This window comes from Balaenoptera ricei, chromosome 17 (assembly GCF_028023285.1).
Source record: "Balaenoptera ricei isolate mBalRic1 chromosome 17, mBalRic1.hap2, whole genome shotgun sequence".
NCBI lineage: Eukaryota > Metazoa > Chordata > Mammalia > Artiodactyla > Balaenopteridae > Balaenoptera > Balaenoptera ricei.
This window is the reverse complement of record NC_082655.1, coordinates 70,779,698-70,806,828: the sequence shown is the minus strand read 5'-3', so window position 1 is coordinate 70,806,828 and position 27,131 is coordinate 70,779,698. Positions and strand designations below refer to the sequence as shown.

General features: G+C 43.6%; 2 protein-coding genes across 5 annotated transcripts in view; one reads left to right on the top strand and one right to left on the bottom strand.

Annotated features, from left to right (window-relative positions):
* Nucleotides 1–24,214, top strand: part of TRIM55 (tripartite motif containing 55) — a 42,109-nt gene extending 17,895 nt beyond the window's left edge. Inside the window, exons 5-11 of one of the 4 annotated variants that reach the window (XM_059901555.1) lie at nucleotides 3,358–3,591; nucleotides 3,942–3,964; nucleotides 4,068–4,192; nucleotides 5,421–5,668; nucleotides 7,041–7,328; nucleotides 8,660–8,747; nucleotides 23,205–23,298. In XM_059901555.1, coding sequence (XP_059757538.1) covers nucleotides 3,358–3,591; nucleotides 3,942–3,964; nucleotides 4,068–4,192; nucleotides 5,421–5,668; nucleotides 7,041–7,328; nucleotides 8,660–8,747; nucleotides 23,205–23,215 — 1,017 coding nt within the window. In that variant the 3' untranslated portion in view covers nucleotides 23,216–23,298. Of the gene's footprint in view, nucleotides 1–3,357; nucleotides 3,592–3,941; nucleotides 3,965–4,067; nucleotides 4,193–5,420; nucleotides 5,669–7,040; nucleotides 7,329–7,976; nucleotides 8,394–8,659; nucleotides 8,748–23,204 lie in introns of those variants that run through there. The other 3 variants (XM_059901554.1, XM_059901556.1, XM_059901557.1) reach the window with 3 other exon arrangements.
* A 1,432-nt stretch (nucleotides 24,215–25,646) lies between these two features.
* On the bottom strand, nucleotides 25,647–26,228 carry CRH (corticotropin releasing hormone). Its single transcript, XM_059901972.1, has one exon. The coding sequence runs from the start codon at nucleotides 26,226–26,228 to the stop codon at nucleotides 25,647–25,649; it is 582 nt and encodes a 193-aa protein (XP_059757955.1).
* Between the last annotated feature and the right edge of the window lie 903 nt (nucleotides 26,229–27,131).

Genomic DNA, 27,131 nt, shown 5'->3' with positions numbered 1-27,131 from the left:
AAAAGCCTACTTTCAGCATGGTAGATTTGTTAAAAGGTATGTATTCAGTACATAAGCAGGTCACACATTGTTTTTCCAAGTTACTTTAGAGTATATCACAGCTGTGTGGTGGGAGTGGCAATGACCCAGGAGTTCAGAGACCTTGGCTCTATACCAGGCACCAACAGTAAATGGCTTGAGAAAGTGACTTAACTCTGCCGAGTTTCAGTTTCCACATAAGTGAAGTGGTTAGTTTGGAGCAGGTTACTTCTGGTAGTCTGTGCAGCTTCAAAATTCTACAATTGAATGGCTCAAATTAAGGAAAATTGAATCTAAATTTAACAAACACTGACATAGTGCCTACTATGCGCCAGGTAATATTATAAGTGCTTTACACACTATGTAGTAATATAATAATAATAATTAAGCATATACTATGCATGGGGTAGTATTTCCTACACTGTAAAGTATAAGCAAATGATAGTTGCTATTAAAACGACAGTAATTTTATTAAAGTTCAATATAGTACAAATCATTAAAAAAGCAGAGTAGAAATAAAATAATACTTGGAATTCAAAATAATATAAGAATAAAGTAGTTATCCCGTTTAAACCACTAAGTAAACTTCAGATGGCTGAAATAAGTGATCTAATTTTTATTTGACTTAAGAGAATACACTACCTGTGACACTTGACTTCACATCGCTCTCACTGCAAATCATTTGGCTTTCATAGGCTTGAATGTTCACACATATTAAATCATATAGAAGAAAACTTTTATGAAACAAAGATATTCTACCAATAATACATCTTAATATAGTGTTCATTATAAATGTTTCAAGTGCACAATTTGTTTTAGAAAAATAAGCTAGAAACCAATGTGTGATCACAGAAAACAGCAGAGCTTCTGGATATCAAAGGCATATTTGAGAAATGCAGTGGGCACACGGCTGCCGGTAAGCTTAGAACAGTAAGTAATACGATGGAAGAAATTTTGATTGGGAAGATACTAACAGGCTACAGTTCCTAGGCCTCATAATGGTCCAGATCGCAAGCTAAATGGCTAAAAATGGATGGAAATTTGGCAAGTCCAGCAATTTCCACGTCTGGACATGCTGCGTGGGCCCTTGTCCTATTACTTTGACAACTGCCGAGACCCCAAGCATTTTCATCACCTCCCTGTACTTCCTCTGCTCTTACTCATCCTTTATGGCCAAACTCGGGCACCACTTCCTGTAAGAAGCTTTTCCTGAGGCAACCCCTCCCTGCTCCCCTCAAATGGCCCCTGCCCACACAGAGGGTTGATTAAGGCCCCACATCTATGCTTCTATAAAACCTGGTATGAATCTCTAACATAGTTTGATTATTCAGGCTACTAGGTCGTATTACACTATTGGCCCATAGTCTTTCTCATTAAGTAAACTGTGAGCTCCTTGAGAACAAGAACTATGTTTAATTCATTGTTGGATCACCAGAGCCTTGGATAGTGGTTGACACAAATGTCCCACTTAAGAATTGTTTGTTAAATGAATGAATGGATGGGTGGGTGACAGCAATAGCTATTATTCACTAATAAAATAATTTGAACCATTGGCTCTCCTTTGTGCGTTATAATTATAATTGGTTGGAAACTGTGATGAGAATTGACTGTGTCCAAAGGAGGCAGTAGGGTGAGGGATGTATTTCTTGCACATTTGAGGAGTATCTTCATAATCAACAATTTGGTTCGGTTCATCCTCCCCCGCTTACTCTGAGAATAGTAGGTAAATTGTGGGAAAATAAAACATCATTTAAAAAAAATCTATTCAACGGAGATTTACTGAGCATCTACTATGCAAAGTGGTATGTGTCCTAGGCAGACCCAGATTCTATCCTCAAGGAGACCATAGTTTAGATATTTAAGAAAGGAAGAAAGTGACACATGACATCAAAGAGACCAATGTTTACTAAAATGAAAAAACATGTAATAAGGGTCATACAAAGGTCAGAGATGTCAGAGATAAATGGCTGGATTCACAAGAAGCCCCTACCAGGCAGGAGACCTAGGTTGGATCATCATGGCTCAAAACCTGCTCTAAGTTGTAAAGGTCTTGGGCCCAGAGATGGTCGGGTCCAAGGAAATTGGCCTACACACACACACACCAAGCTTACTGGAACTTGGAAGACCAAAAGGCCAATGACAAGGCCAACTGGAAAGTTAATGAGGGCTTAAACATGGATTCAGAGTAAAGGGAGCTGGATGTAATGGGAGATGCTTCAGCCACACACTGCAAGTGCACAAGCCTGACCTCACATGCAAACCTTCTCTCCAGGAATCAAAGACTAGATCCAGTATTTCCCTCTCTTGGACAGTACTGGATAGAGGACCTGGTGGATACAGGTATATGCCACACATAGTAACCATTATAGGATTTCAGAGGATTAAAAGATGACATTCAGTCATAGAGATTCTTTATGGAAGAAGGGGTATGTCAACAGTGTCTTTTAAGATCGCTTAGAGTTTGCAACTGTGAATTGGGGAAAAACATTCTAAACACAGGGGAGAGCACGAGCAAAGAAAGTGAGTGGTTCATTTTTTGCTGGACACAGGGTATGTGATGGAGGATAGTAGAATATTATGAAGGAAAGCTGGAAACGGGTCATGGACAGGCTTGAAAGCTAGTTATAAAGTTAAATGTTATTCTTTGAGCAGTGGGGAGTCATAGTAGAGAAGAAACACTGTACGCCAGGAAAACGAATTTGGCTACAGTGTGTGAGCTGACTTGAAGGAGGGAATCCCAGATACAGAGGCCATTGGGAAGCTTCGGAATCTACATGGGAGGACTGAAGCTAGGACAATAGCAATGTAGATGGAGCAGAGAGAGTCTGAAGGGTACTAATCAGGAAGTGCCATGGTTTTTTCCAAATACACACATATACTCATTCCAAAGAAAATATAAAATATATAATTTAAAACCAAATCTGTCCTAATTTCTGTGAAATTCTCCACTTATAAAGAACAGAAGACTGAAAAATCATCCAGGGAATTCCCTGGTGGTTCAGTGGTTAGGACTCGGCGCTTTCACTGCCGTGGCCCGGGTTCAATCCCTGGTCAGGGAACTAAGATCCCACAAACCATGTGATGCGGCCAAAGAAACCAAAAATCATCCATCCATTTAGCCAATTTGATTGATTTGGGATGGTCTAAGTATCAAATATGATAAAAATGGGATTTTCAACACATCAACACAGTGGGTATGTATACTTAAGGGACAGGCTAAGGGAAAAGAAAAAAATATCCTACGTAAGTAAATTTTCTTTTCTCCTGAAATGTCCAGGTGATTTCTCCAGATAGACACTCTTTTGAACACTTTCTAACATTAGCTAACCCAACTAACAGGAATGCTGCAGAAAACAGAAACAGGAACTTTGTGAGAAGTTTGATTACCTGTATGGCATCTTGGAGGAGAGGAAGAACGAAATGACCCAAGTCATCACCCGAACCCAAGAGGAGAAGCTGGAACATGTCCGTGCTCTCATCAAAAAGTATTCTGACCATTTGGAGAACGTGTCAAAGTTGGTTGAGTCAGGAATACAGTTCATGGATGAGCCGGAAATGGCAGTGTTTCTGCAGGTAAGTATCCCTTTGGCCCCTGAGGAAACAAACCAAGACGGTGGGGAGATGATCCTGAATAGTTGTCATCACATTTTCGTTATTTTCTGTACATCTCATTTTGATCTATCTTCTCAACCAAAATATATGTGCTTATATCTCCATCTGTTTAAACTATTTCATAAGCATATATTTAAGGGACCATGGCATTGCTTAAATATGAAAGGGTTCTGGTATAAAACAGCAGTTCTTTACAGCATTTAGAAACTAAGCTATGAGATGTTCGGAGTCAGCAAAGGAAAGAATTAAATCTCAACACCGTCTTTGATGAAAAGAATTTAAGTAGGCTTGTCTTTTGTTTGCTTCCACAGAATGCCAAAACCCTGTTACAAAAGTAAGTAGTTTTCATTTCATGAAAAAAAGTATACTTTTCATTTTTACCCAAGGCTATCAAACTTTACACAGTGACAAAAAGTGGCAACTTGTCTTTGTTGCAGAATTTCTGAAGCATCGAAGGCATTTCAGATGGAGAAAATAGAACATGGTTATGAGAACATGAACCACTTTGCAGTCAACCTCAGTAGAGAAGAAAAAATAATACGCGAAATTGATTTTTACAGAGGTTTGTTATTCTTCTGACCATTTGGCCAAAACTGCAGGTGTGTGAAAGCATTAGATGGGTTCAGTGGGAGGAAAGGGGGATTCAGGATCATCTCCTCAACGGATGTCGACAACTTTACAAGGATCATAATCCACCGTGAAGCTCTATTTCATGACAGAATCATATAGTTTGTTGACGGTGTTTATTTAGCTTTGCATATCACAGTGCTTATTATAATTCTGGTATTAGGCATTTAACTCTGGGTTGTCAAATATTTAATAATCGATGGTGATTATAATATCTCAACTTCAACCCTACACAAGGTGTGAGCCATAATGATAATAATGTGAAGTGTCATCAGGTGCAAGGTTAAGGATGAGATAAAAATAAAACATAGTAGACACTTGGATTAGACATTGTAGCACTTTCACTTAAACTTTATAGGGCAAGAAAAGCAATGGGTCATAGAGTAAGTCACACCTGGAAATAAAACTGAGGCTATGTGATCAGATGCACTCAGTGAGTTCTAAACACATCCCTATCATTTGGCCTAGAAATCCCAGGCTTGGAAATTGATCCTGATGAAAGAGTTGAAAAGAGGAGCCCATTTAGATGATGAGATTCCTTGGCTAGACCACTATAATGCCATAAACTTGTATCAGTGCCCACAGATAGAACTTTAGAAGCAAATCTTCAGGATGAATCTTTTAAAACAATCCTTAATATCGTCTCTCATTAATATTGCCTGAGGAAATATTAAGATCAGTGGGTTAAGAAAAGAGTCGTGGCGTTAACTGTGGCAAACGTCAGCATTCACTGAACAAAGAATGTGATAAATTAAACAGGGCCGGTGTTTTCTGACATAGGGAAGAGAGTTGTGTTTCCATTTTATTTGACAGAGATAAATAAGTGACAGTCCCAGCCCTCCGGGAGCTTGCAAATGTGACAGAGCATGATAAAAATGGGGACAGCCTCTGGGGGTCAGGTGGATGGTGCCCGGGGGTGAGGACCACGCTCAGTACTGGTGAGGGGAACAAGGAGGATGGTGATGATTGGAACCATTCTCACAGTTGTCCACATTTAATTAGAAGCGCAAGCCCCCCCGTGGCGTACTCGGGCCACAGTTAAGTGTCTGATGGACAGGATTTCCCCAGCCCTGACCTTAATCTGAGCTATAAATACTGGCCAGTAGTGTTTCTCGTGGCCGCAGTGGTAATCATAATGATATGAAAATGCATTGCCTTACCAGAAGATGAAGATGAAGAAGAAGAAGAAGAAGAAGGAGACGGAGAGGGAGAGGGAGAAGGAGGAGAGGGAGAGGGAGAAGGAGGAGAGGTAGTAGAAGTGGAAGAGGCGGAAAATGTTCAAACAGAGTCATCAGGAGGAGACGGAAGTCCAGAGAAAGGCCTGGAGCCCTCTCCGCCCGCCTCGGAGCTCCAGGCTGCCCCAGAGCCTCCTCCAGCCCTGCCACCCGCTGCCGATGCCCCGGCCACACAGGTAACCATTCCTGAGCTCCTTCTTACAGGCCACGCACGCGTGCTTCCTTGCTGAACAGCCTGAACAATTTATTCTACCTCAAGGAAAGGAAACTCTATGCCAGACACTTGCATGTGGAAGATAAAAGATTTCAGGGCAGTCGCAGTGTCAGGGAGAAAGTCCTCTAGGTGACTCAGCAGGTTCTTTGTGGTTATAACTGGTTGGCAAGACTTAGTGTCACATGATTTTCTCACCAATGACACCCTCAAATCTGAGGTACTCTTTGGAGATTGTGTGTGTGTGTGTATTGTGTGTGTGTGTAACATGTTAGTTCACAGAGAGCTGATATCATGAGGATTGAGTACAGATGTAGGATAGAGGTTGAGAAATAAAAACGGTTACACTTTCGGAACTTTGAATTTTCTGTAGGTAATAAACGATCTAAACAGAGAACCCATGCTAGTTTATGTCCCTGTTGCTTACCCGGAAACAGAACTATAGCTTTTGTTCCATGGGCAAATAGATGAAGCTTAGTTTTCTGTGTACCTGTCATTTGATGAGATTATGTGTTGACAGAATGGTTTTTAAAAATTTCTTAGGAAATTAGCTCATCCCAGATACTGTACTTGATTGACTGACTTTATGTTTCTAAGATGTCACTGTTTGGTGTTCAAGCCTCTGTACTGACTGCATGACACCTTTAGCAGACAGATCCCAACCTGTTGAGTTTGTGGACAATGAAGACGCATTAAAAAAAAAAAAAAAGTCCTGCTTTCAAAGTGGATTGGAATTATCTATAGCAATAAAACCTCAGAGAGGGAACTCAGAGATGGAATTATATCCTATGCTCTGTCTCCGTAGGAAACTGGGCTAAAATACTATTTATAGTTCCTAGAATCTTGAAATTCTGGGTATACCAATTGCAGTGAGATCGAAAGGGGTATGGTAACTAAATGAGAGTTGGGTTTGATCAATCAGATCAATTTTTGGTTTTAGAAAAGAGGTTTTGGGGGCCCACATATAACATAAGAAAAAAATTAATGCTGGTCAATAATTTGCCCTTTCTCCCATATCTGATGTTTTATAAGCAACCTTTGTTTTAGGCTTCTGCTGTCTGCCTGCCCAGGCCACCATCTAGTGAAAGACAAGCCCAGAAAAGAAGAGGGGGCACATGCAGATGCTGAGACAGAGGGCCGCTGGCTGCATTCTTGCCCTTAGTGCTTGCGGAGGGTGGGGTGAGCTGAAACCTGCACTAGATCGGGCACTGCGCAGAGACCTATCAGTTTTCAAACCGCAAGGGAACTAAAATCGACTGCCTTTTTTTTTTCTTCTTCTTCTTCTTCCTTTTTTTTTTTTTTTTTTTTTTACTTTTGAATGCATCTGTCCTATGAAGGGGGAGGTGGTACCCACTGGCTCTCAGCAGACCACAGAGTCTGAAACTCCAGTCCCTGCAGCAACGGACACTGCGGATCCCTTGTTTTACCCTAGTTGGTATAAAGGCCAAACGCGGAAAACCACCACCAACCCACCTTCCACCCCAGGGAGCGAAGGTCTGGGGCACGTAGGGCCTTCAGGTTCTGAGGACCCGAATGTGCGGAAGGCAGAAGGGGCAGAAGCCGCAGCCAGTGAGAGGGCAGCAGTGAGTGGTAAGGAAACTAGCTCACCTGCGGCTACTTCTCAGGTTAGTGTCGATGCTCCGGTGTCTGAATGCTACCCTCCCCCCGTGCCGCCCGGGGTCCAGCCGGGATGACGGCAAGAAGGAAGGGCTTCCGGAGGGGCAGAGAGAACCCAGGGCCTTGGGCAAAACAGAGGCAACTCACGCCCCCGTGTTGGCTTGTTTCTCCAAGCCTTACATGAAACACAAGAAACACAAATTTGACTTCACTCTGCCCATGCGTGGCGACCTCACAGCTGGCTTCCCAGGGGAGGGGTGCAAGCGAGCCTGGCCCTGAGGCCCGCGGGTGAAAGCTGCTCCGCCTGCAGTGGCTGCCTGGTGTCCCTAGCTCCCCTGCAGAGGCCACTTGACCTTGCTCGGCCTCTTCTGCATCCTCCTTGAGCTTCCGAAGACTAATCACCTGCTTTTGTGTCGTTCCCAACAACCCCTGGGGAACACGTTTGAACTGAGTTCTGTGTCCACTCTGGAAAAATAACCTGATTCATGGGTTCTGGGAGTGTGCCGGTGAGAGCTGGGCAAAGATAGTCTTGGCTTGATTAAACTGGTGCTTCCTAAGCATGTGCCCCTGGGAGCAGAAAAGCACAGGTTTTCTTCCTTTAGAATTTTTTAAAGGGTCATTAAATACCTCTTTTTTTTTTCTTTTTATAATGCAAGTGTGAAGTCCACGTCTTCCTCCTAACACTGGGTTAGGATGTTTGCATGGCTCAAAGATTCCATAGAAGAAATCTTGCACAATTTCTTCACACGGAAGAATGTTCATGGTTACTCCATACCCATGAGTATTCTTACATGACGTGTGCGTGTGAGTGTTGCCCAGACACGGAGCTTGCAGAGAAATATGCTCCAGTTCTGTGCTCCTGGGTCATCAGGTGATTAGGAACAACAAATAGCATATTTTTCAGAAATCATAAAATTACTCTCTTGACTGTTATCTGCTCAAGTGAACCTCGATTTCCATGAGGTAATAAATGGAAATGATTTTTGGAAAATTCAAAGATGAACATGCTTTTGTGCCATGTATTTATTTTCACAGATGAAAAATGACAAAAATAAATGTTTGGTGTAAGGAAACCTTTTGTGGTTGTTTTTAGGTTAAAAAAAATGGAGTAGAAAGTTTTCTAGAAAATTGATGGGAACTTTATTTCTAGGAAGTCTGTGGGATTCCTTACGTATTTAGTGGAGGTTGAGTCAGGAGAAACTGCTTTCTGAAAACAGTGATACAATGATAACCCGAAATAGGAGAGCGCTCCAAACGAAACGGAAAACTCTATCTAAGTGATGCTGAAAAATATTATTTGTGATAATATCAGTGAAGCTTTCTTCTTGTTCTCTCACAGGAGTTAGCAATCTGCCTAGCACTTTCGGCTTTTCTTGTACTTCACTACATCTGGCGTCAGATTCAGTGCTTGATTTTTACTTTAATGGGTAGGAAATATTTTCTTTTCCCTTGACTAACATCTCGTGTAGCTCTTCCGTAATGTTCCTCTTCCGTAGGGCCAGGGATGGATCTCTCCCCAACTCTGAGGCTCAGCCACCTAAAAAGAACCAAGTTCTTAGACAGTACTCGTGGCCTTAAGGCACCTTCCTGAGGAGAATCGCTCCATCATCTAATCCTGCATGGAGGGGGACCCTGACTCAGAACAGAGACTCCGTGGACAATTATTCAGTAATCCAGTGGGAGTGGACCCTCCAGAATAGCCATTAGGGGAGGCCAGTTTCAAAAGATGTCCATAATGCTGCGAGGACGCACTGCTCTTAAAGCAGATCGAGGACCAGCAAAGGCCTGATTCAGGAATACGCAGGGTTTCCATTCGATTGTGTAGCAGCATTTCATCTGCCTCACCAGAGAGGAGCCCAGGAGGTGGCCAGGTAACTGCATTGATGGGCAGGTGGACCAGGTGACTTCTAGTTCTTTCTGAACCCTCAGACTCTACAGTGTCTCTCCTGGGAGAGGGGAGCCCTGAGAGAAGGGTGCCATGGGGACAGCAACATCAGGGACATTTCAGCCAGGTGAGATCTGAATGCATAAGGAGCCAGAAGGCCAATGTTCATCTACTGGCCATAAAGAATCAGAACCAAAGAAAAGTCACAAAGCCAGCAAACAGCATATTATTTTTGATATACTTTGATATACTCATGGTCAAGCCTATTCTTGATTACTGTTAGGAGGTTTGCTTAGGGACTGACATCTTACTCCTTTTGCAGCCTTTTGAAAATTATCAGCTTAATGAATCATATTTAAAGATTCAAACCCCATGTGCTTTTGAGTAAATGACCTTGCTGGACCCGAGACCCAGCTCCCTGCGCCTGTAGCTCAGAAGTGATCCGGGGCGACTGGTGCTGAAAGGACTCAGCTATTTCTGGCTTGCTGACTTTTCCCTGGTTGACATTGACTCCCCTGGAAGCTCCAATCATAGCTCCTTTCTGCCTCATTAGCTGCCTGCTCAGCAATGGCAGTAGGCTCTCCATGGGTCCCTGTCTTGTCTATAACCGTGTGTGAGTAGGACCTGCCCCAGTGTCTAACAGTCAGCCAGAAACCTGTGTGCCCTAGAATGTTCTGAGTGTCCTTATCGTCCGCGCAGGTGCATAACTCCTCCTCCTGTCATTATTTGCGGTGAAAAGCAGGGGAGGAAGTATTGGCCATGGACTCAGTGGGGCAAATGGGGAGAGAGAAAACTCCATGCATAATTGGAATATCCTGAATAACTGGATCTGAATAATTGTCTGAGGAGTTCAGTTTATATTCTGAGAATTCAGGTTTGGGGCTTTGTTGCCATATATCCGTGTAATGCTTCCCTGAGGCTGCAGGGGGAGAGTCATGCTTCTTGTCTGCCATCCACTGAGCCCATGTCACGGATGCTGTCATTCACATGCCTGTCATGAGGCTGAGGCAGGTGGGGCGGGGTGGGTAGGGTGAACTGACCTTCTTATTTCAAAGAACCTTGCTTGTGTCATTCCTGGGGTTTGAGAAAGGGCCTTTCACGTAGCGAAGGAAACCTATTCATGATGCAGGACCCCTCTTTGATCCCTGCCTGAAAGAGGGTATGGACAGATGGACAGAGATGTCACCACAGCATCAGATCCCTACCTCTGTGAAGGTTTCGCAGGCCTGATTCACCTTCACTACCTCAGAACCCAACTCACGAGATTAATATTTGTCCAATGCAATGTTAGCTTGTTAGAATTTCACACTTCATCATTAGTCTTCCCCTGAACATTTAGGATGTGACACAAAAGTTCTCCTTGATTCACTGGTAGTCTTACCTCTCTTAACAATACGGTCCTGTGTCAGGAAGCGAGGTTGCCTTAGAATTTCAGAAGCATCTAAGGATCTTGCTGATCTGTAAACTCACTTCAGCCCCATCAGTGGAACTGCAAACCTTTTAAGAAGGCAAATGTTTCCAGGCGCTTTCCTCATGGCCATTCACACAGTGAAGCCTGCCCTTGCTTTTGCTGCCTGTGATTTCTGATGCTGTATTAACTCTACTTTATCACATACCTTCTCTCTTCACCTAATTACGTAGGCAGATTATGCATCAGAAATTGGCCATGGCAAAAAAACAGACGTTGACTCTGCACCGGTGGTGAACCGGGATTCTGCTTTTTGTTAGATCAGAGGTACATGTTGCCTTCCCCACCTTCATTCTCGAAGGAAAACTAATTTCTCAACAAGCTTTGGATATAGCCCTATATTACACTGTGCAAAGCCCATATACATGAAATGTTTTTGGTTTGTTTTTTTTTTTTTGGCCACACTGCAAGGCGTGTTAGATCTTAGTTCCCCCAATCAGGAGACTAGGAATCAAACCTGTGCTCCCTGCAGTAGAAGTGTGGAGTCTTAACCACTGGACCACCAGGGAAATCCCATGAACTGGTCTTTAGCTGCAAAATGGCTAAGTTCCCACCCTTCTAGACCAGGCCTGCTCAGGTATGCTCAGTCAATGCAAAGAGAGTTTGGAGGAAATAGCATTTGATCTACTTCATGTGTTAATTTTAAAATTTATTTTTTAAAAAATTGCACCACGCCCTAGTCAACCTCAGAAGACAGGGCAATAATAAGATGGGGAGCACACAGTGATGAGGCCAGCCGCCCTTGGAAAGCAGTCTCTGCGAGCCCCATCTCCTGGGTGATTTCCTTGTCCAACCTGCTTCCTCTGCTGCCCTTCTCTTCCTACCTACTTACATGCAAATCACACCCAAGTGTTAACACAGGGACCATGCCCACCCCCATGGACAACTGGGTATTTTATTGGGCATATGTGTGGCAATTAGATTTTTCCAGAAGTGGGAGCAGCAACAATTGAAAGCCCCTCCGTGTTCCCCTTCCTCCCTTCCCAGTGAGGCTTAGTGGCTTTGGTTGGAAGAATTTATTCAAACCATTTGATGAGAGCTGTACAGGGAACAGGGATTTCCAGAGAAATGTCTCCCTATTTGGTAGATAAACTTGGCAGCTGCTCTGGCTGACATTTGCTCTGGACCATGGCAGCTGCCTCAAGGTCGGAGGACCCCAGCCCCACTTCCACCACACACACACACACACACACACACACACACACACACACACACACACCCCTGCAGAAAGCCAGTTGCTTTGGAGATGGGGTTGTTGACATTAAAATCTCTGCCACATCTACCTCTGTAAAGAACCACAGTTTATCTAGTTCATCAGAGCATGAAGCTGTAGTTGTCAGAGACCCTAAAAGCTTTCACCATATCATAGCTATTTGTAGTTGCAAGGATAGAATATCCACTTTCCACATTCCATTCTTCAAGTCTGAAAGTAGACAAACAAGTTGGATAGAAACTCTGCTAAGGCTTGGGGCTCAGGAAAGATCAATGAAATCAAGAGACAGGACTTAGGTTCCTGTCCTGTTCCTTCTGCATCTGACTCTGGACATTTAATTTCTTTGAGTCTTAGTTCTCTCATGAGGAAAAGGAAGCAACTACTCTATGAAAGGATTCATCTATTTACACAACATTAGAGAGTGAAAAATCTGGTACTAAGAATTTTATAAATTGTTTCAGGATGTTTTCATTGGGAGGGGTATGGACTTAGGCCTGACACAAATCATTCTGGGCGACAATAATAATAATACATTTTCAGTGAAATAGATAGCCCATTGCATTTCTCAAAATGTATTTCTTGCCTTGAGGCTCTTACATAAATCCCTAATTCCCAAACTGTTTCCAAATCTCCTCCTAGGCACCCATTTAGCTGAATGTTTACACAGCTGTGATTACCCTTATAGATGCCATAAACTCCACAAAGTCCATGTCTGAAGTCCACCTAAAGGTACTTAGGCCTCATTGCCCAGTAGAGCAAAGACTTAGAATGTACACAGTAAAGGTAGTCACGGAATATTAGATGAATGAAGAGATGACAGATGATGTGAATTTTTAAATTTACCTATTCTAAGTGTACGGGTCAAGAAGTTTTGACAAGTATGTAGCATTGTGTAGCCACTATCACAGTAAAGCTATAGAGTATTTCTATCACTCCAAAAAGTTCCCTCACGTGCCTTTGCAGTTAATCTCCTTCCTGCATCCCAGCTGCTGTTTTGCTTGTCATTATAGTTTTGCCAGTTCTAGAAGATTGTATAAGTGAAACATCCAATATATAGACTTCTGTGACTGGCTTTTTTCACTTTGCATAACGCTCTTGAGTCACCCATTCGGTTGCATGTATCAGTAGCTCGTTTCTTTTTATTCCTGAGTAGTATTTCATTGTATGGAGATCTTCCAGATTGCTTTCTGTTTGATTTCTGGTTTGATTCCATTGTGGAGAGAGAATATTTGTTATATGATTCCAATCCTTTTAAATGTATTAAGATCTGTTTTATGGCCCCAAATATGAGCTAACTTGGTGAATGTTCCATGTGCAGTTGAGAACCTTGTATTTTATGTTGTTGTTGGGTGGAGTGTTCTATAAATGTCCACCAGGTCAGAGAGTGTTGTTCAGGTTCACTCTATCCTCACTGATTTCCTGCTTACTTGTTTTATCAGTTGCTGAGAGGGGAATTTTGAGATCTATGACTCTCATTGTGGATTTGTCTATTTATCCTTGCAGTTCTATCAGCTTTGCCTCATGTATTCTGAAACTCTGTTTAGGTGCCTATATTAGCATTGTTATATTTTCTTGAAGAATCTATCCCAAGATAAGTGTTAAAAAAAAAATAACTCTTTTTGTGTCTGCCTGCTTGAATGGATACAGAGAGGTCCTCGCTCTCAGAGATCAATACTATTTTTTAGGGTTGGGTAGAGAAGTCAGAGGGCCGATGGGGAGAGCCTGGAGGAGGAAGATGCTGACAATCCCTAAGACGTTCCAAACGGCTGGCCACGGAAGACCTCACGGCCTAAACCCAACACACGGGTCCCCCCCTTCCTTTCACAGCCACGCACAGGGCCAGGCATCGCAAAGGCCGCGATGGCTGAGCTGCCTGATGCTTTTAAGTGACAAGGCTGAACTTTACAGTCTGATGATTAGTTTTCACCGGTCTGTGGGGCCCTATTTTTAGTTTAGATGTAAATTGCTTTATGAGCTAATATGTCTGTACATTTTAATGACATGCCTCTGCCCCAGTTCACTCCTTGTCCTGGCTACAGCCCTTTCCATGGAACTGCAGAGGCCACCCTGTCGTGGGCCAGGGACTTCCAACCCTGGGCTTGTCCTCTTGGCTGAGAAGGTCCAAGGTTCCCAACCCAAGTGTTGACAAGAAGGTGCAGATGGTCCTTCCTCCTGTCCTGAGTGTTCCCAGATGCTTCCTATCGAATATATCATGAGCTCAGAGACAGAACATCTGGGACAATGTGGGTTACCCACACCTTTGGGCTCTTCACTCTAAAATAGCAAAAGGGATATGTGGAGTCCAGTGCGGGAAGTATCTCCAAGGAAAACCAGCCCATGGCCATCTTAGTCCCCAACCCAGGTTCTATAAATGTTGTCCTGTGAGGTTATAAATGTGCTCCCAGGGGAAAATAAAAAACATTTCTTAGAAGAAAGAAGGAAAGAAGGAAGGCAGGAAGGAAGGAAGGCAGGAAGGAGGAAAGAAAGACACATGGCACTAGCCAAGATTCTTAAAGCCCAGGGTTTATTTCCTAGAGTCTCAGAAACCAATACATGTGTCCCCAGACCTGAGATCTTATCAAATTTCTCATTAATCCAAGATTCAGTCCCCTTGAAAATATTAATATCTTCTTAAACTGGGATGAACAATAGCCAACGTTCCAAGGAAAAGCAGGTGTGTGGAGCCCTGGGTCCCCACGAGCTGTCACACACAAAAAGATAAAATAATTTTCATGTAAATAACCTTTGAGACCAAATCATTCACTCCGATCTTAAGGGCAAATATCAACTCCGGCTGCCACTAGGGACTGAGAGGTGAGAGATGCCTGAGGCTATAGGTCCAGAAAGCTTCTTTTCTGAGCAAGATTAATTTCACAAGGTATCACAGAACGTTTTAAAGAATAAAGCAGGAGACCAAGAATATGATTTCCCATGAGTGTGACTATAGGTCCTGTGTTCTTTGAAATGATCTATTTAATTTTCCAAAACAAACTGAAATGAATGAAAATTCAACTATGTTCTCTAAATTTAATTGAGGGATTCAGGGTGTCAAATTATTTTCAAATAGAAACCCCTACTGAGAGCAATTGCTTGTGTTTTACAAATTAGGAGATTCAAGCTTATAAATCGAATTGCTGATAAGCCAGGCACCCTGACTATGCTGGAATTTCACTTGGTAAAAATAGAGAGACAACCAATCAGCACTCAGGACTAGCCTACATTTACTGCATAACATTGTCCAGTACTTAATAGTCCCGGAAATTATAAGAAGTTCTGATAATGAAATGCAGGCATTTTTACATAGAAAAAATTTTGGAGTAAGGTTTTTATTTAAAGAAGTCAGTTTTAATGAGACTATTATATGAATATTATTAATGCTTTTTCATTTGTATCCTGCAACTGCAATTTTCTCTTTCTGGGTTTTTTTTTTTTCCTGCTGGGAAAGTGACATCCTAATAACTGTCAATGTGGGGACTTTTCTAGAAGGGCCAAAAAAAAAAATTCTATACTGCAACTGTAGGCTATATTTCTCAGGATCAAATAGCTTCCTTAGTAAAAGTCACTTTAATAGGAAGCTAAAATGGATGTATTTGTTTTAAAGAGGGAAATGTAATGTAAATTGTATGTGAGCAGCGTAATGAATTCATTTCCCCTGGCAACCTGCGCCTACAGCTCTACGATTCCTGAAAACAGTAACGCAGGCACTGGGGAGAGCTCTCTGGGGGAGTTGTTATGACATAGCTAGTTGGGTTTTGCTTCCCGTACTTTTTAAATGTTTATTATTCTGACTCTAAGACTCTTGCTAGTGTTGTACATCCTGTGGATTTTTTTCTGTCTTTATTTATGTATCTCAGTGATTTCCAGGCCTTTTCCCCACTACAACCAACAAAGCAAAGAAGGAATCCACCATCGTGAGAAACCAGTGCCACGTGGTAATGACTGTAACTAATGCGCAAGGTCTTTCACAGAGATTCTCTCATTTAAACCTCCCAACAACCCTGCACAGTAAGAATTGTTAAACTCCCTCATTTTTTAGTGGAGGATTATAGGGGATGAGTGACCTGCTCCAAATCATGGAGCAGTTGGGAGCTTGGTGCCCGGTGACCCCTTGTCCACCACCACGGAGTGTGTGCATGCAGTAGGATGGAGGCCATGCCCACATCTAGGAAAAGTGGGTGAATCCCCACTTTACCTGGGTTGACGTGATTGAGGCAAAAATAGTGTGACCAAGGGTTCTCTGCATTGACTCACCACTCATGACACACGGGCATAGAGAGGTCGGTTCTCGGCCTCCACCGCCTGCAGTGACGTGCGCATACATTGCAAATGAGTGCACCAGTCCTTCGGCTGCACCCCACGCTGCTGACCCACCTGCCCCCCTGTCTCTGACTTCCTGGGGTGGAGTCAGCCTGTCCCCTGAGTCTCACACGCTCAGCAGCACTCGCTGCCTCTTTTCTCCTTGGCTTTATGGTCTCAGCATAACCCATAGAGTTACTTTGAGCCAATTCCTCAACCATCCCATGTTTTCTTGTCCGTGAATGGGGCATAGCAATACCAGCAGCCTCCCACAGCTCTTGAAAACCTGTTTGCCTGTTTCCCTCACACAAGGCAAAGAAGTCCCGTTTGTGAGGAATTAAAGATCTAATTAGCATCCTTTGTAATTCAGCTCTCCGTTCAGAAAGGCTGAGAACACACATACTCTGTGCTGGACACACAATGTCGGGTCCATGCCTGAGAAGAAAGCTGCCTGTAAGTTTTTGCAGAACTGTGATATCAGCATTTTCACTTCTCCTTCCTGCTCCCCACCGACCCCATCAATTCCTAGACACCATGTTTGAAACAGACCAAAGAGAGTACACCACACATCTTCCTCCAGGTTAAGAAAAAGTGAGTGAGTTTAATTTCTTCTCGTTTCATAGTCCTGGTTTCTGATCTTCCCTAACTTAGCAAGAGGGAGACAGCTCATGGCAACGAAGCCCCGAGATCAACTCCCTTCATCCATCCCTTCCATCCCTCAGTGTGCAGAACTGTAAATTCTCCCAAGGGAAAAAAAGGCTCTTTAGTGAATGTTTTCCTTCCAGGGCTCATTTGGTGGGGCGAGGGGTACCTCTTTCCTCCTTCCTCTAGCATCTGTGGAGCGCGTGCTGTATTGTCACAGCTCTGTGCTGCCTTCCTAACATACCTTGATTGCTCTGCCACTGAGCAGAGATGACTGCATTCCTGTGAAAGAATTGCCCATGATGGACCTGCCCAACCGAGTTTCCAGGGCTTAGACCCTTGGCTGTGAGTCACCGACCATGCCCCAGTCACTTCTCAGGCATTGACGACTGGCCCAGGGTCTTGGCTGTACTCTCTTTTCCAGTCTGGAATCCATAATGCTTAAGCTCTCCAGGGACCTGAGGTTCAGGAATGCTAAGCAGGGAGCAGGCCAATGCTTGGGTTGAATCTTTCTGAATAAACGTTCTACCCTTGACCTCGGCATTCCTCCTCACACCTGTTTCCAGCATCTGGCTCTGATTCTCTGACCCAGCCCAGCAGGTGCAGGACAGACACCGGTGGTCGCCCACTCAGTGGCCTCAAGTCTAGCCTTACCCTTCTCACCCACATTCCTTTAAGTCAAATGGCTTTCACTGTAGATGCTCAAGGCTTCTTTTGGATTGACCTAGAAAGACTGGCATTTAACATGCATGGTAACCAGATCCTTCCATCAGGTTGAATCTGTGATTGGCATTCATGGCAGCAGAGAGGAGGGCGAGGCCCAGGTGTGGGGCTGGACACAGTTTCCTAACTGCCCCCGGCACCTCCTTCCGTGCTGGGCATGTGGCGGACATGTCCACAACAGCCCGGCCCTCAGGGTGAGGCAGGGCCATTTCTAGGTAAAATGGTATCTGGCAGGGGTGGACCTGGAGCCATCAGCATCCATTAATGTCTCAGTTACAATTCAGTTTATCCAATCAGTTACTATCACTTGGATAAGCCTGAGGGAATGGAACGCAGGACAGTTACGTTGTAACGGATCAGAATCGTGGGTGGTGTACACGACGCTCATTTGGGGAAGGACTGAGGCTGGCACCTTACGGAGGCCCTGGGAAGCTTAGAGGCAGCCTGCGGGCACCGGTTACTCATCAGAATGACCTGGCACAGCTCACTCGTTTATTCCGGGCTCGCAAAAAAAATTCCTCTCATAAATGTGGCTACCCTGTCTTATGCCAGAGTGAATATCAGGAAAGCGTCTGTTTTGTTTTGTTCAGTCAGTGAATCAAGTGGGCCAAGCCGCATTTAGGTAAAGGGGGCTACTGGTGTCGCCCCCGAGCCCAAACAAGAGCATTTCCTCCAAAACGGCCCCCAGTTATATCCCCTGCGCTAAGTGTCCAGGGACACATTTGGTCTCAGTGAAACACCGAAGGCAGTTTCACGCTTTGATTGTCAAGAATATTGCCACAAGAAGCGTGTTGGCTTTTTTACAAAATTCATCCCATTTAGCATAAAAATCAAGCCAAAGACTCCACTGAGTATTATCCTCTCTTTTCTTTGACACCTTCCTACTAAAAACTAACCTTCTGTTAAGAGCAACAAGCTTGTGTGCCTTTACAGACCAAGAAGGTAAGATTAATGAAAAAGCAGGTGAGGTGAAAGAAAAAATGTTGATAGAAGCACAAATATAATACATGATATTGTTTGCTTTCCTCTTAACTTACTTTGAGCATAGCAACTGTACAAGCACAGTGATAAATGGCCGCTGAAAACAGCCTTGCAGCGGGGGAGGCAAAAGGGAGTGGTGAGCACTGTGGGAAACTCTGCGGGGGAGTGCATCCCAGCCCAACGGGACCGTGCCGCTCAGCCCTTCCTGCAGGTTCTGGGTTGCTAAATTTCTGCTTTGCCAAGAGGACCTGCTAATCCAGATTTTAATGGGAAATCTCCTAATTAAAAATATTGTTTTAATTGTGGTTAAAAACACATAACATAAAAATGATCGTCTTAACCACCATTTTTAAGTGTTCAGTTCAGTAGCATTGAGTAAATTCCCACTATTATGCAACCAATCTCCAGAACTTTTTCATCTTGCAAAACTGAAACTCTATACCCATTAAGCAGTATCTTCCCATTGCCCCCTCCCCCTAACCCCTGGCAACCACCGTTCTACTTTCTGTTTCTATGAATTTGACGACTTTAGATACCTCATGTAAGTGGGATTGTACTTAATTTGTCTTTTAGTGACTGGCTTATTTCACTTAGCATAATGTCCTCAAGGTTCATCCGTGTTGTAGCATGTGTCAGAATTTCCTTCCTTTTTTCAGACGGAGTAATATCCCATTGTATGCATATGCCACATTTTGTTTATCTATTTACCCACTGACGGATACTTGGGTTGCTTTCACCTATTGTGAATAGTGCCACTGTAAACATGGGTGTACAAATACCTGTGTGAGTTCCTATTTTCAATTCTTACTGAATTTCAGAATCATACAGTAGTTCTATGTTTAGTTTTTTGAGGAATCACTATTCTCTTTTACACTGGTTTACATTCCCACCAACAGTGCACAAGAGTTTCTATTTCTCCACACCCTTGCTCCTAATTTTTTAATGTTTGCAGCTAATTAAAGCCTTTTTCAAAATGCCATGCACAGTTCAGGCCAAGCAAACACTGGCCATAACCTGGAACTGTCCTGTACACAGAGAAAGATATCCACAAGCCTCTGGCAGAATTCATGCTACTTTATCCCCATCAGCAAGAAATGGTACTTGATGACGTAACAAGGATGATGCGTACACATCACTCAGCCCTGAGCAGAAGCACGTCTCACCACCCTGCTCTTCAGGGCAGGGAAAAGATAGCCTAGTACCATAATCTGACATTAATTTTTTTCCCTTTCAAATGGCATTTGATAGTAACAGGAAATAAATCAAAGGAAAATAAAAGATTTTGTGTTTCTGAGTGAGTCTGGTTCATGAATACCCAGAATTTCTGGTCAAGTTCACGTGAGAAAAATGGTCTTTCCTTTAAGCAAAGGTATATCATTCCCTTCGGCTAGTCTTCTGTGGATCTTGACTGAACTGGGTCTCCCAGTTGAGATGGAAAATTCTGCCTCCCTGTTCCATTTCCAGGTTTTATTTTATGACTAAAACTCACATTTCTCAACTTATCTGAAGCCCCATGCTGATAGAGCAGTGTTAAATGATGGTTGTTAAGTTTGTTCATTTGTTACCTGAGGAAAATGTGTAAAATATAGAAATAATATCAGACTAACAATCCTTTCTTCCCCTTGTCATACATCTCAGAATAAACTGGAATGCAGGGCAAACTCAAAAGCAGGTAGAGGAGATCAGTGCTTATCATTCTCTGTCCTTTGTTCAACTTCAATGAGACATCATTATTCCCAAGAAATAGCACTTCCTGTGATGAAGGAGAGCCAGCATTTGGAAAACTATTTAAGGGAATACATATATACATTTCTCTTGGGGAAGGCTGTAGGGAAAATGTCTGCTTATGATTGAATGGGCTGTGCTTATAGAGAGATTTCTAAATTTTTAACTCCTTCTCCCTTTATGAGAGAGCCATATATAAAGTCGGGCCACGTGGAGGTACACTGGACTGGGTGATGAGTAACCGTGATTACAGCATGCCAAAGGAACTAAACTTATACGTGACGCCCAGTTCTGGAAAGATGAGCATCACAAATACAACTGTCTTTCTTTACTGGGGCGTCTTGGCTGTTGTATATCGTTCCTCACAAACAGTCCCCAGGTGTTTCTGTGTGGCAGAGGAGCCTCTTTGCTAATATGAGAAGAAAATGAAGGAAGGAAGGGAGGGAGGAAGGAAGGAAGGGAGGGAAGGAGGGAGGGAGGGAGGAAAAGGAAAGGAAGGAAGGGAGGAAAAGGAAAAGAGGGAGGGAGGAAGGAAGGAAGGGAGGGAGGAAGGAAGGAAGGAAGGGTGGAAGGAAGGAAGGAAAAGGAAAGGAGGGAAGGAAGGAAAAGGAAAGGAGGGAGAGAGGGAGGGAGGAAGGGAGGAAGGAAGGAAGGAAGGGAGGAAGGGAGGAAAAGGAAAGGAGGGAGGGAGGAAACGGACATTTATGAAGCAGTTAATATAAGTGAGTTGTGTGCAAAGTGCTTTAGGTGCATTACTTTATTTATTCAGCCCTTACAACAACCTTGTGAGATAGGGTGTCATCTCTATTTCACAAAAGAGAAAACTAAGGCTCAGAGAGGTTAAGTGACTTGCCCGAGTCATACAGCTAATAAGTTGTTAGTCTGGGATTCAAAACCAGGCTAAGCCTCTTTGCATAAAACTTCCTTGCTGAGATGGTTCGGGGCGGGGTGGTCCTCAAGTTCACATAAATAAGACCAAGGAGACGGTATAATCACCTATAGATACTCAGGATAATCTCCGCTCTTAGCCCCCTGCTCTGGCACCGGCCTTTCTGCTCTGAAAGATAGCATTGGTCCATATTGTTTGGAATCTAATAACTGACTAAAAACATGAGAGTGTAAAAGTAGCAAACCCAAGCTATCTAATACCAAGTTTTGAAGGCTGTAGGGTATTAACAGCTAAAACATTGAAAATGGAAGATAGATTTTAATCTCGAGTATAAAAAAAACGCACTAAAATATATACAGATTCCAAAAGCAGCCCCAAATGGCTTGCAAGCCACCAGCAGTGTCACAAAGATTCTATTCCTCTGCAGAAAATACCTTACCCAACTCTAGTTTCACCCTTCAGATATTTCAGAACAACTGTCATGGAAGTTTCCTCTAGATTAGAAATTGCCTTCAAGGAAAAGAGGCTACAAAATGAAGCCTGATGGTCTGTTCATCTAGGCAGAATTCACTCTTCACTCACACAGAATGGCTAGAGAAAAGTACTTTACACATTAATGATATGCCTAGATCACCTGGGTTTTTTTAGGATTCGTGAGAGTAAGGTGACTATGATGGAAAAGAGAAGAGTTCAGCATGCATACATAGGCACAGGGTTCTGTCAGGATGATGTTTATTCCATGTCAACTTCAAGGACATTGAGGTGGCTAACCCCTTACCCACAGAATCTAATAACAGCCTTTTAAAAAAAGCCCAGTCACACTTGATGTCTCAACTATTCCTTTATAGAAATCTACCTGCTTTAGTTTTATTCTACTGTGGCTAATACGATTCCATGGCCCTTCTTAACTTTCTATCAGGGAACAACATGGCAGGGGGAAGGATAATCCTAAAGCCATAAGGACTTGGGAAAATTTTAGTGAGCTTGAAACATCAGCACCCGGTATATACTTAGGGTAAAATCTGGTAAAGTGCAGGACAAGCACTCATTTTTCTCTTGAAACTAGTTTGAGTGGCAACAAAACAACATAGTTATCAAAGTTCTGCTTTGCCTGTGCCAGGTATTGTCCATTCATACAGCAGCTTCGTAACATCACCCAGGGATTCTGGGTTGAATGCATGTGCCTACCTCATTGCTTTGGCATCAGTGGCATTCTAATCCCATGTGATAACTTTACCAGTGAAGTCGTCAGAATGTTAGTCTGTGTTTGGTAGTTCTCTGAGGAAGTTCTCTGTTTGTCATGGTACCTTCAATGTAAGCAGTCTGAATTTTTACTTCAAGTCGCATTTCAGCAAGACTTCTTTATGATTGTCCCTCCCTCATTCCACTGAGTGATTATTTTTTAAATTCAAGGCATCATAAGTAAATTTCACTTATGAGATTAGATAGATCAATGACTTCAAAATCATAACTTGTATCTGTCTGGTATCTATAAAAGATATCTCTTTAGAAATGTCTATGTAATTAGATTTTATTGCCTGGAGAAAAAAGTCCTTTTATTCATGATTTGCTCACAACTAAGCTTGCAGTTTTGAAAAAATTACATATATATATATATATATATATTTTTTTTTCTTCATATGCTGGTAGAAATTCTTACTTTAGCAGTGGAGAGATTATAATATGTCATGTGATGTAGTGAAGTCATTTAAATCAGGATTTTATTTATTTTGCAGACTTTTCTAAACCCAAATTCCTACTAGTTTTAATGTTATTTTCATCTCAGTAAATCATGTACAAGTGGACTTTAAAAAAAAGTAGAATAGCCTGTACTGTTTCCCAAGGGGCATGCATTCCTGTTGCCCCTTTTTAGATCATGAGTGTGAATCCCTTCCATGGCTCTTGGCCATAGCCAAGATAACCTGAGCTTGCTCTCCATTCCTAATAATAATTATGTCCTATATAATTATTATTATCCTTTTCCCTCAATAGAAAAGTGACTGGACCAACTCAAAAAGGACTGGCCTCTTTTTCCTCTGATGCAGATTTTCTTCTGTTGCAGACTGGATTTGAGGACCCTCCCCTCCAGGGACAGGCTGCAGCTTCAGGGAGTGGGAATGGAGCTGATTCTGAGCCAGCTCGCCATGTCTTCTCCTTTTCCTGGTTGAACTCCCTGAACGAATGATGTTCATTCCAACTGCTGCACCTCTGTCTGCCTGGCTGAGATTCACACAGGCAGCAGGGAACCTAGATGAAACTAATATTATGCAGATGATGAAAGGGACCTCTGAACGGGATTTCTACCAAAAATACCCTTTAATTCCAGATGACTTAGCTAACACATTGAGGGAAAACAATGCTTTGAGAAAACAGTTGCAGAAAGCATTGGGAAAAAAGGAACTTGATCTTACGCAAATCTTTTATTGTGTGGGAAACATTATGAAGGGTTTGTAGGTGTGGTACGTGTGTGTGTGTGTTTCAGTAACAAGTGGCAGGTGTTGAAAAATGTGGGCACTACACTCTCGTCTCTAATAGGCACTGTCTTTTGTTATGATATCATAGTAGCTCTTATTCTCTTTCCTCTTTAACAATGCAGGTGGTCAGTGAAATTCAGTGTTAATTCAGAAGTGACTGATTTATCAATATATGGACAAAAGGTAAATCATTGACCAAAGATATGAGATGCTTCACAAAGCTTTCCTCTTTTCCACCATTGATGTCGCTGAATGGATATCCAGAAATGTTCTTTGACTCTGGTGACACTTTCATAGTCCAGAAGGCTAAAGGCCAAGGACATTTCTTGTGACATTTTTCTAATCTTAGTTTTAGATATGCAGATATCAGGCACTTTAACTAAAAAAGACTTTTCAACAGGAACTGGCTATTTTCTTATGTATCCACTGAGGCACCAATCTGCTGAACTGTAGAATAACTGCATGTATTTAAATATATATATATATATACACACACAATACACATTATACATGTACAAATATATATATATATGTATTTAAATCATGCTTTATTTGTTCCACCATAATTTTGCCTCCTTCGAAACATAAGTTTTAACTTTACTCTGTATGAACTCTTAAATAAATGCTGTTTTTAACAACTTAGTCTCACAATGATTTATTATGTTTCATATCATCTTATTAATCCACTAATCACGTGAAGTTAAAGGGTCTTACGGGAAGAAGTATCCTCATCCATCCAGATTAATTCTGAAGTATTAAACATCCGATTGAATTTTTAAAGTTATAACTAAGCTACCAAAGGCGAGTGCATTGTAAAACTAATTAGGTGTGCTGTTTGATTTTAGAAGTGCATAGAGATAGTTTGTATTCCTAAGAATTAAAGCGATTAGGGTTGGCATAGACATACATGAGGTATTTGTGAAGTTATTCAAGTCAAAATGTGCTTTATAAAAAAAATGTTCCCAAGGGCCATTTTACAGCAACTACATTTAGTTCTTTTAAGTGGAGAGGATACTAAGTTTCTCCTACTAGAAGACAGCAGTGGAAAATAGCTTAGAAAAAAGATAATTAATGGTACCAAAGTAATCGTTTGATAAAGTAAGCCTTTCTCATGGAAAAACAATGCAGCATTTTGGCCCCTAATTGGAGGAAAGCCCCCCCACAGCCCTTGTCCTCTTTTCCTTTCCTCCTTCCCCACTGTCCCCAATTATTTCACATCTTATAGGTAGTCAGGGTTAGATGTTATTTCCATTATGAATCAATCTTCTATTTATAGAATTACCAAGCCTTAGAACTGGAAACAACTTTCCAAATTATTTAACTCAACCTCAGAGGAGTAATCTGGGGTGCAGAGATGAGTCCAAGGTGGTTGCAGTGTAAGCCACTGACATAGGTTTGTGTTTTTAGTAGAAAATTAAATGCAAGGGGTTTGGTTTTCTCTTGTGCTGAAGTCAATTTGGAGGAAGTAAGGAGCTCAGAGTATATTCCCCTGTGAGCACTGAAGAGGAAAAATAAAGTCATGATTACCTTTGCAGCTTTTATTAGAAATATAAATATTCAACATTCTCTTACAGAACCAAATTGACCAAGGATTGGAAAGCTGTTTTATTACTGAAACGTTTACAAGGAAAAGTTGGTTCAAAGAGCTTACAGATTTTGACTCACCCACCCAAGAGAATGACATTCTTTCTGGCTCAAATCACAACCAAATCAATTGGGTGACTTCTGTCTGCTTCTTCAAAACATTTCCTCCTGGGTCTATACTCGCTTTAAAACACTGTTAAAGACACCTGGAAATAGAAACTATAAGTACACGGTACAGATTACAGGATGTTGCGTTGCTGCGCGTGAATACATTTGTGCATGCTCACTAAGGAGTATGGGCGCTCTCGCTGTACATCCTCTGCGTCTCAAGCTATATAAAAATAAACAAATGGTATCAGAGCAATGCCGTGGTACAGAATACTGCATTATTTTTTATTTTTACTTTTTGTGTTAAATGCAGAATCTTTCTGGCCAAACGCACCGTTTCATTTCCCAATAATCTCCATCAGTTTCCTGTTGCTGTGAGCTTGCTGCGCTAACTGCTCAGCCCTGGCCATTTCCAAGACTTCTCGGAGGAGGTGGAAGGTGAGATCCAGGGAGATGGGAGGTTCCTCGGCTCGCCTCTCCCTCTCCGGTGCCTCCTGGCGGCCGCCGAGGGCGTTCTCGGCGCCGCGTTCCACCGGACTCGCAGGGCTGTCGAGCGGGCGCCGGGGCAGCGGCAGCTGCTGCAGCAACGCGCGGAAAAAGTTGGCGGCCACCTCGTCCGGCGCAAGGCGGCTGCCGCTGCTGCCGGCAGGAGGCGAGGAGGCGGGCGAGAGCGGAGCAGCGGGGCTCTTGTTGAGGCTACCCAGGCGGAGGAAGTACTCCTCCCCCAGGCGGAGCAGGACGGGCCGAGCCTGCGGCTGCTGAGGCTGCGACGAAGGCTGGAAGGAATCCAGGGGCTGGGGGCGCTGCGAGGCCTGCCGGGCCCCCGGGACGGGCCCCCGGCTAAGGAGGGCCCTGCACGGCGGCCAGGGCAGGAGAGCCACCAGCAGGACGCCCGCGGACACGAGCAGCGGCAGCCGCATGTTAGGGGCGCTACGTGCGGCACCGAGGTGGGCAGAGGGCGGAGCGAGAGACAGAAGGAGAGAGAGGGAGAGTTGATCAGAGTTGAGCTCAACTGGGAGGTGCACTCGGGGTGGGGGGGGCTTCCTACAGGACCACACCCACAGACCTGGCTCGGGGGCTTGGGCGGGCGCTGTCCGCGGTGCTGAAGCGCGCAAACTCGGACTTCCCGAGCTGGAGGGAGACCGAGACGGGGAGCAAGAAAAGGGACGCCTGCAGGGCTCGGCGCCAAAGCTCAGCCCCTCGTCAGGCCGGACTGACTCTTCTTACGAGACTCACGAAGGGACGGACGGTCCCTGAGTCCCCTTTGTAACGGTCCCCCAAACCAATCCCCCGAGCTCTAGAGAAGACCTCCAAATTTAAGATCTCACCTGTTCTACACATCTCCCCCCACCCCCCCCCCACCCCACCCCTTCCGGATGTTTCAGCGTTTTCCTCCCAATTGAGAACTGCTGCCTCCTCCTCCTCGTTCTCCATCCCTGCGCTTGCATCCTTCTCTCGGCGGCTGGGATGGATGGGGGGCTCATTTACGCAGCCAGCGAGGGATAACTGCCAGTTCGGGTAACGATGAGCAGCCGTCTAAGTTCGCTTTAGCCACATCCCAGCTACTCTCGGAATCTTGAGGCACAGCCGGTAAACACACACACACACACACACACACACACACGCACGCACACACGCACACACGCACACACACACGCCTAGGGACAGCTGGCTGCGCGGCGCGCACCGTGGCAGCTCGGGCAGCGCAAAGTTGGAGGCGCGTTTCCGTCTAGGCGCTCCCTACCTTCCGAGGCGCTTCTGCAGGCGAGCGGAGCGCTGCGCCTCTCTGCAGAGGAACGTGTCCGGGGCTTTCTCAGGGGTTT

Excerpts from the sequence above, each read along its gene's own strand:
- CRH (XM_059901972.1), bottom strand. The coding sequence starts at position 26,228 with ATGCGGCTGCCGCTGCTCGTGTCCGCGGGCGTCCTGCTGGTGGCTCTC.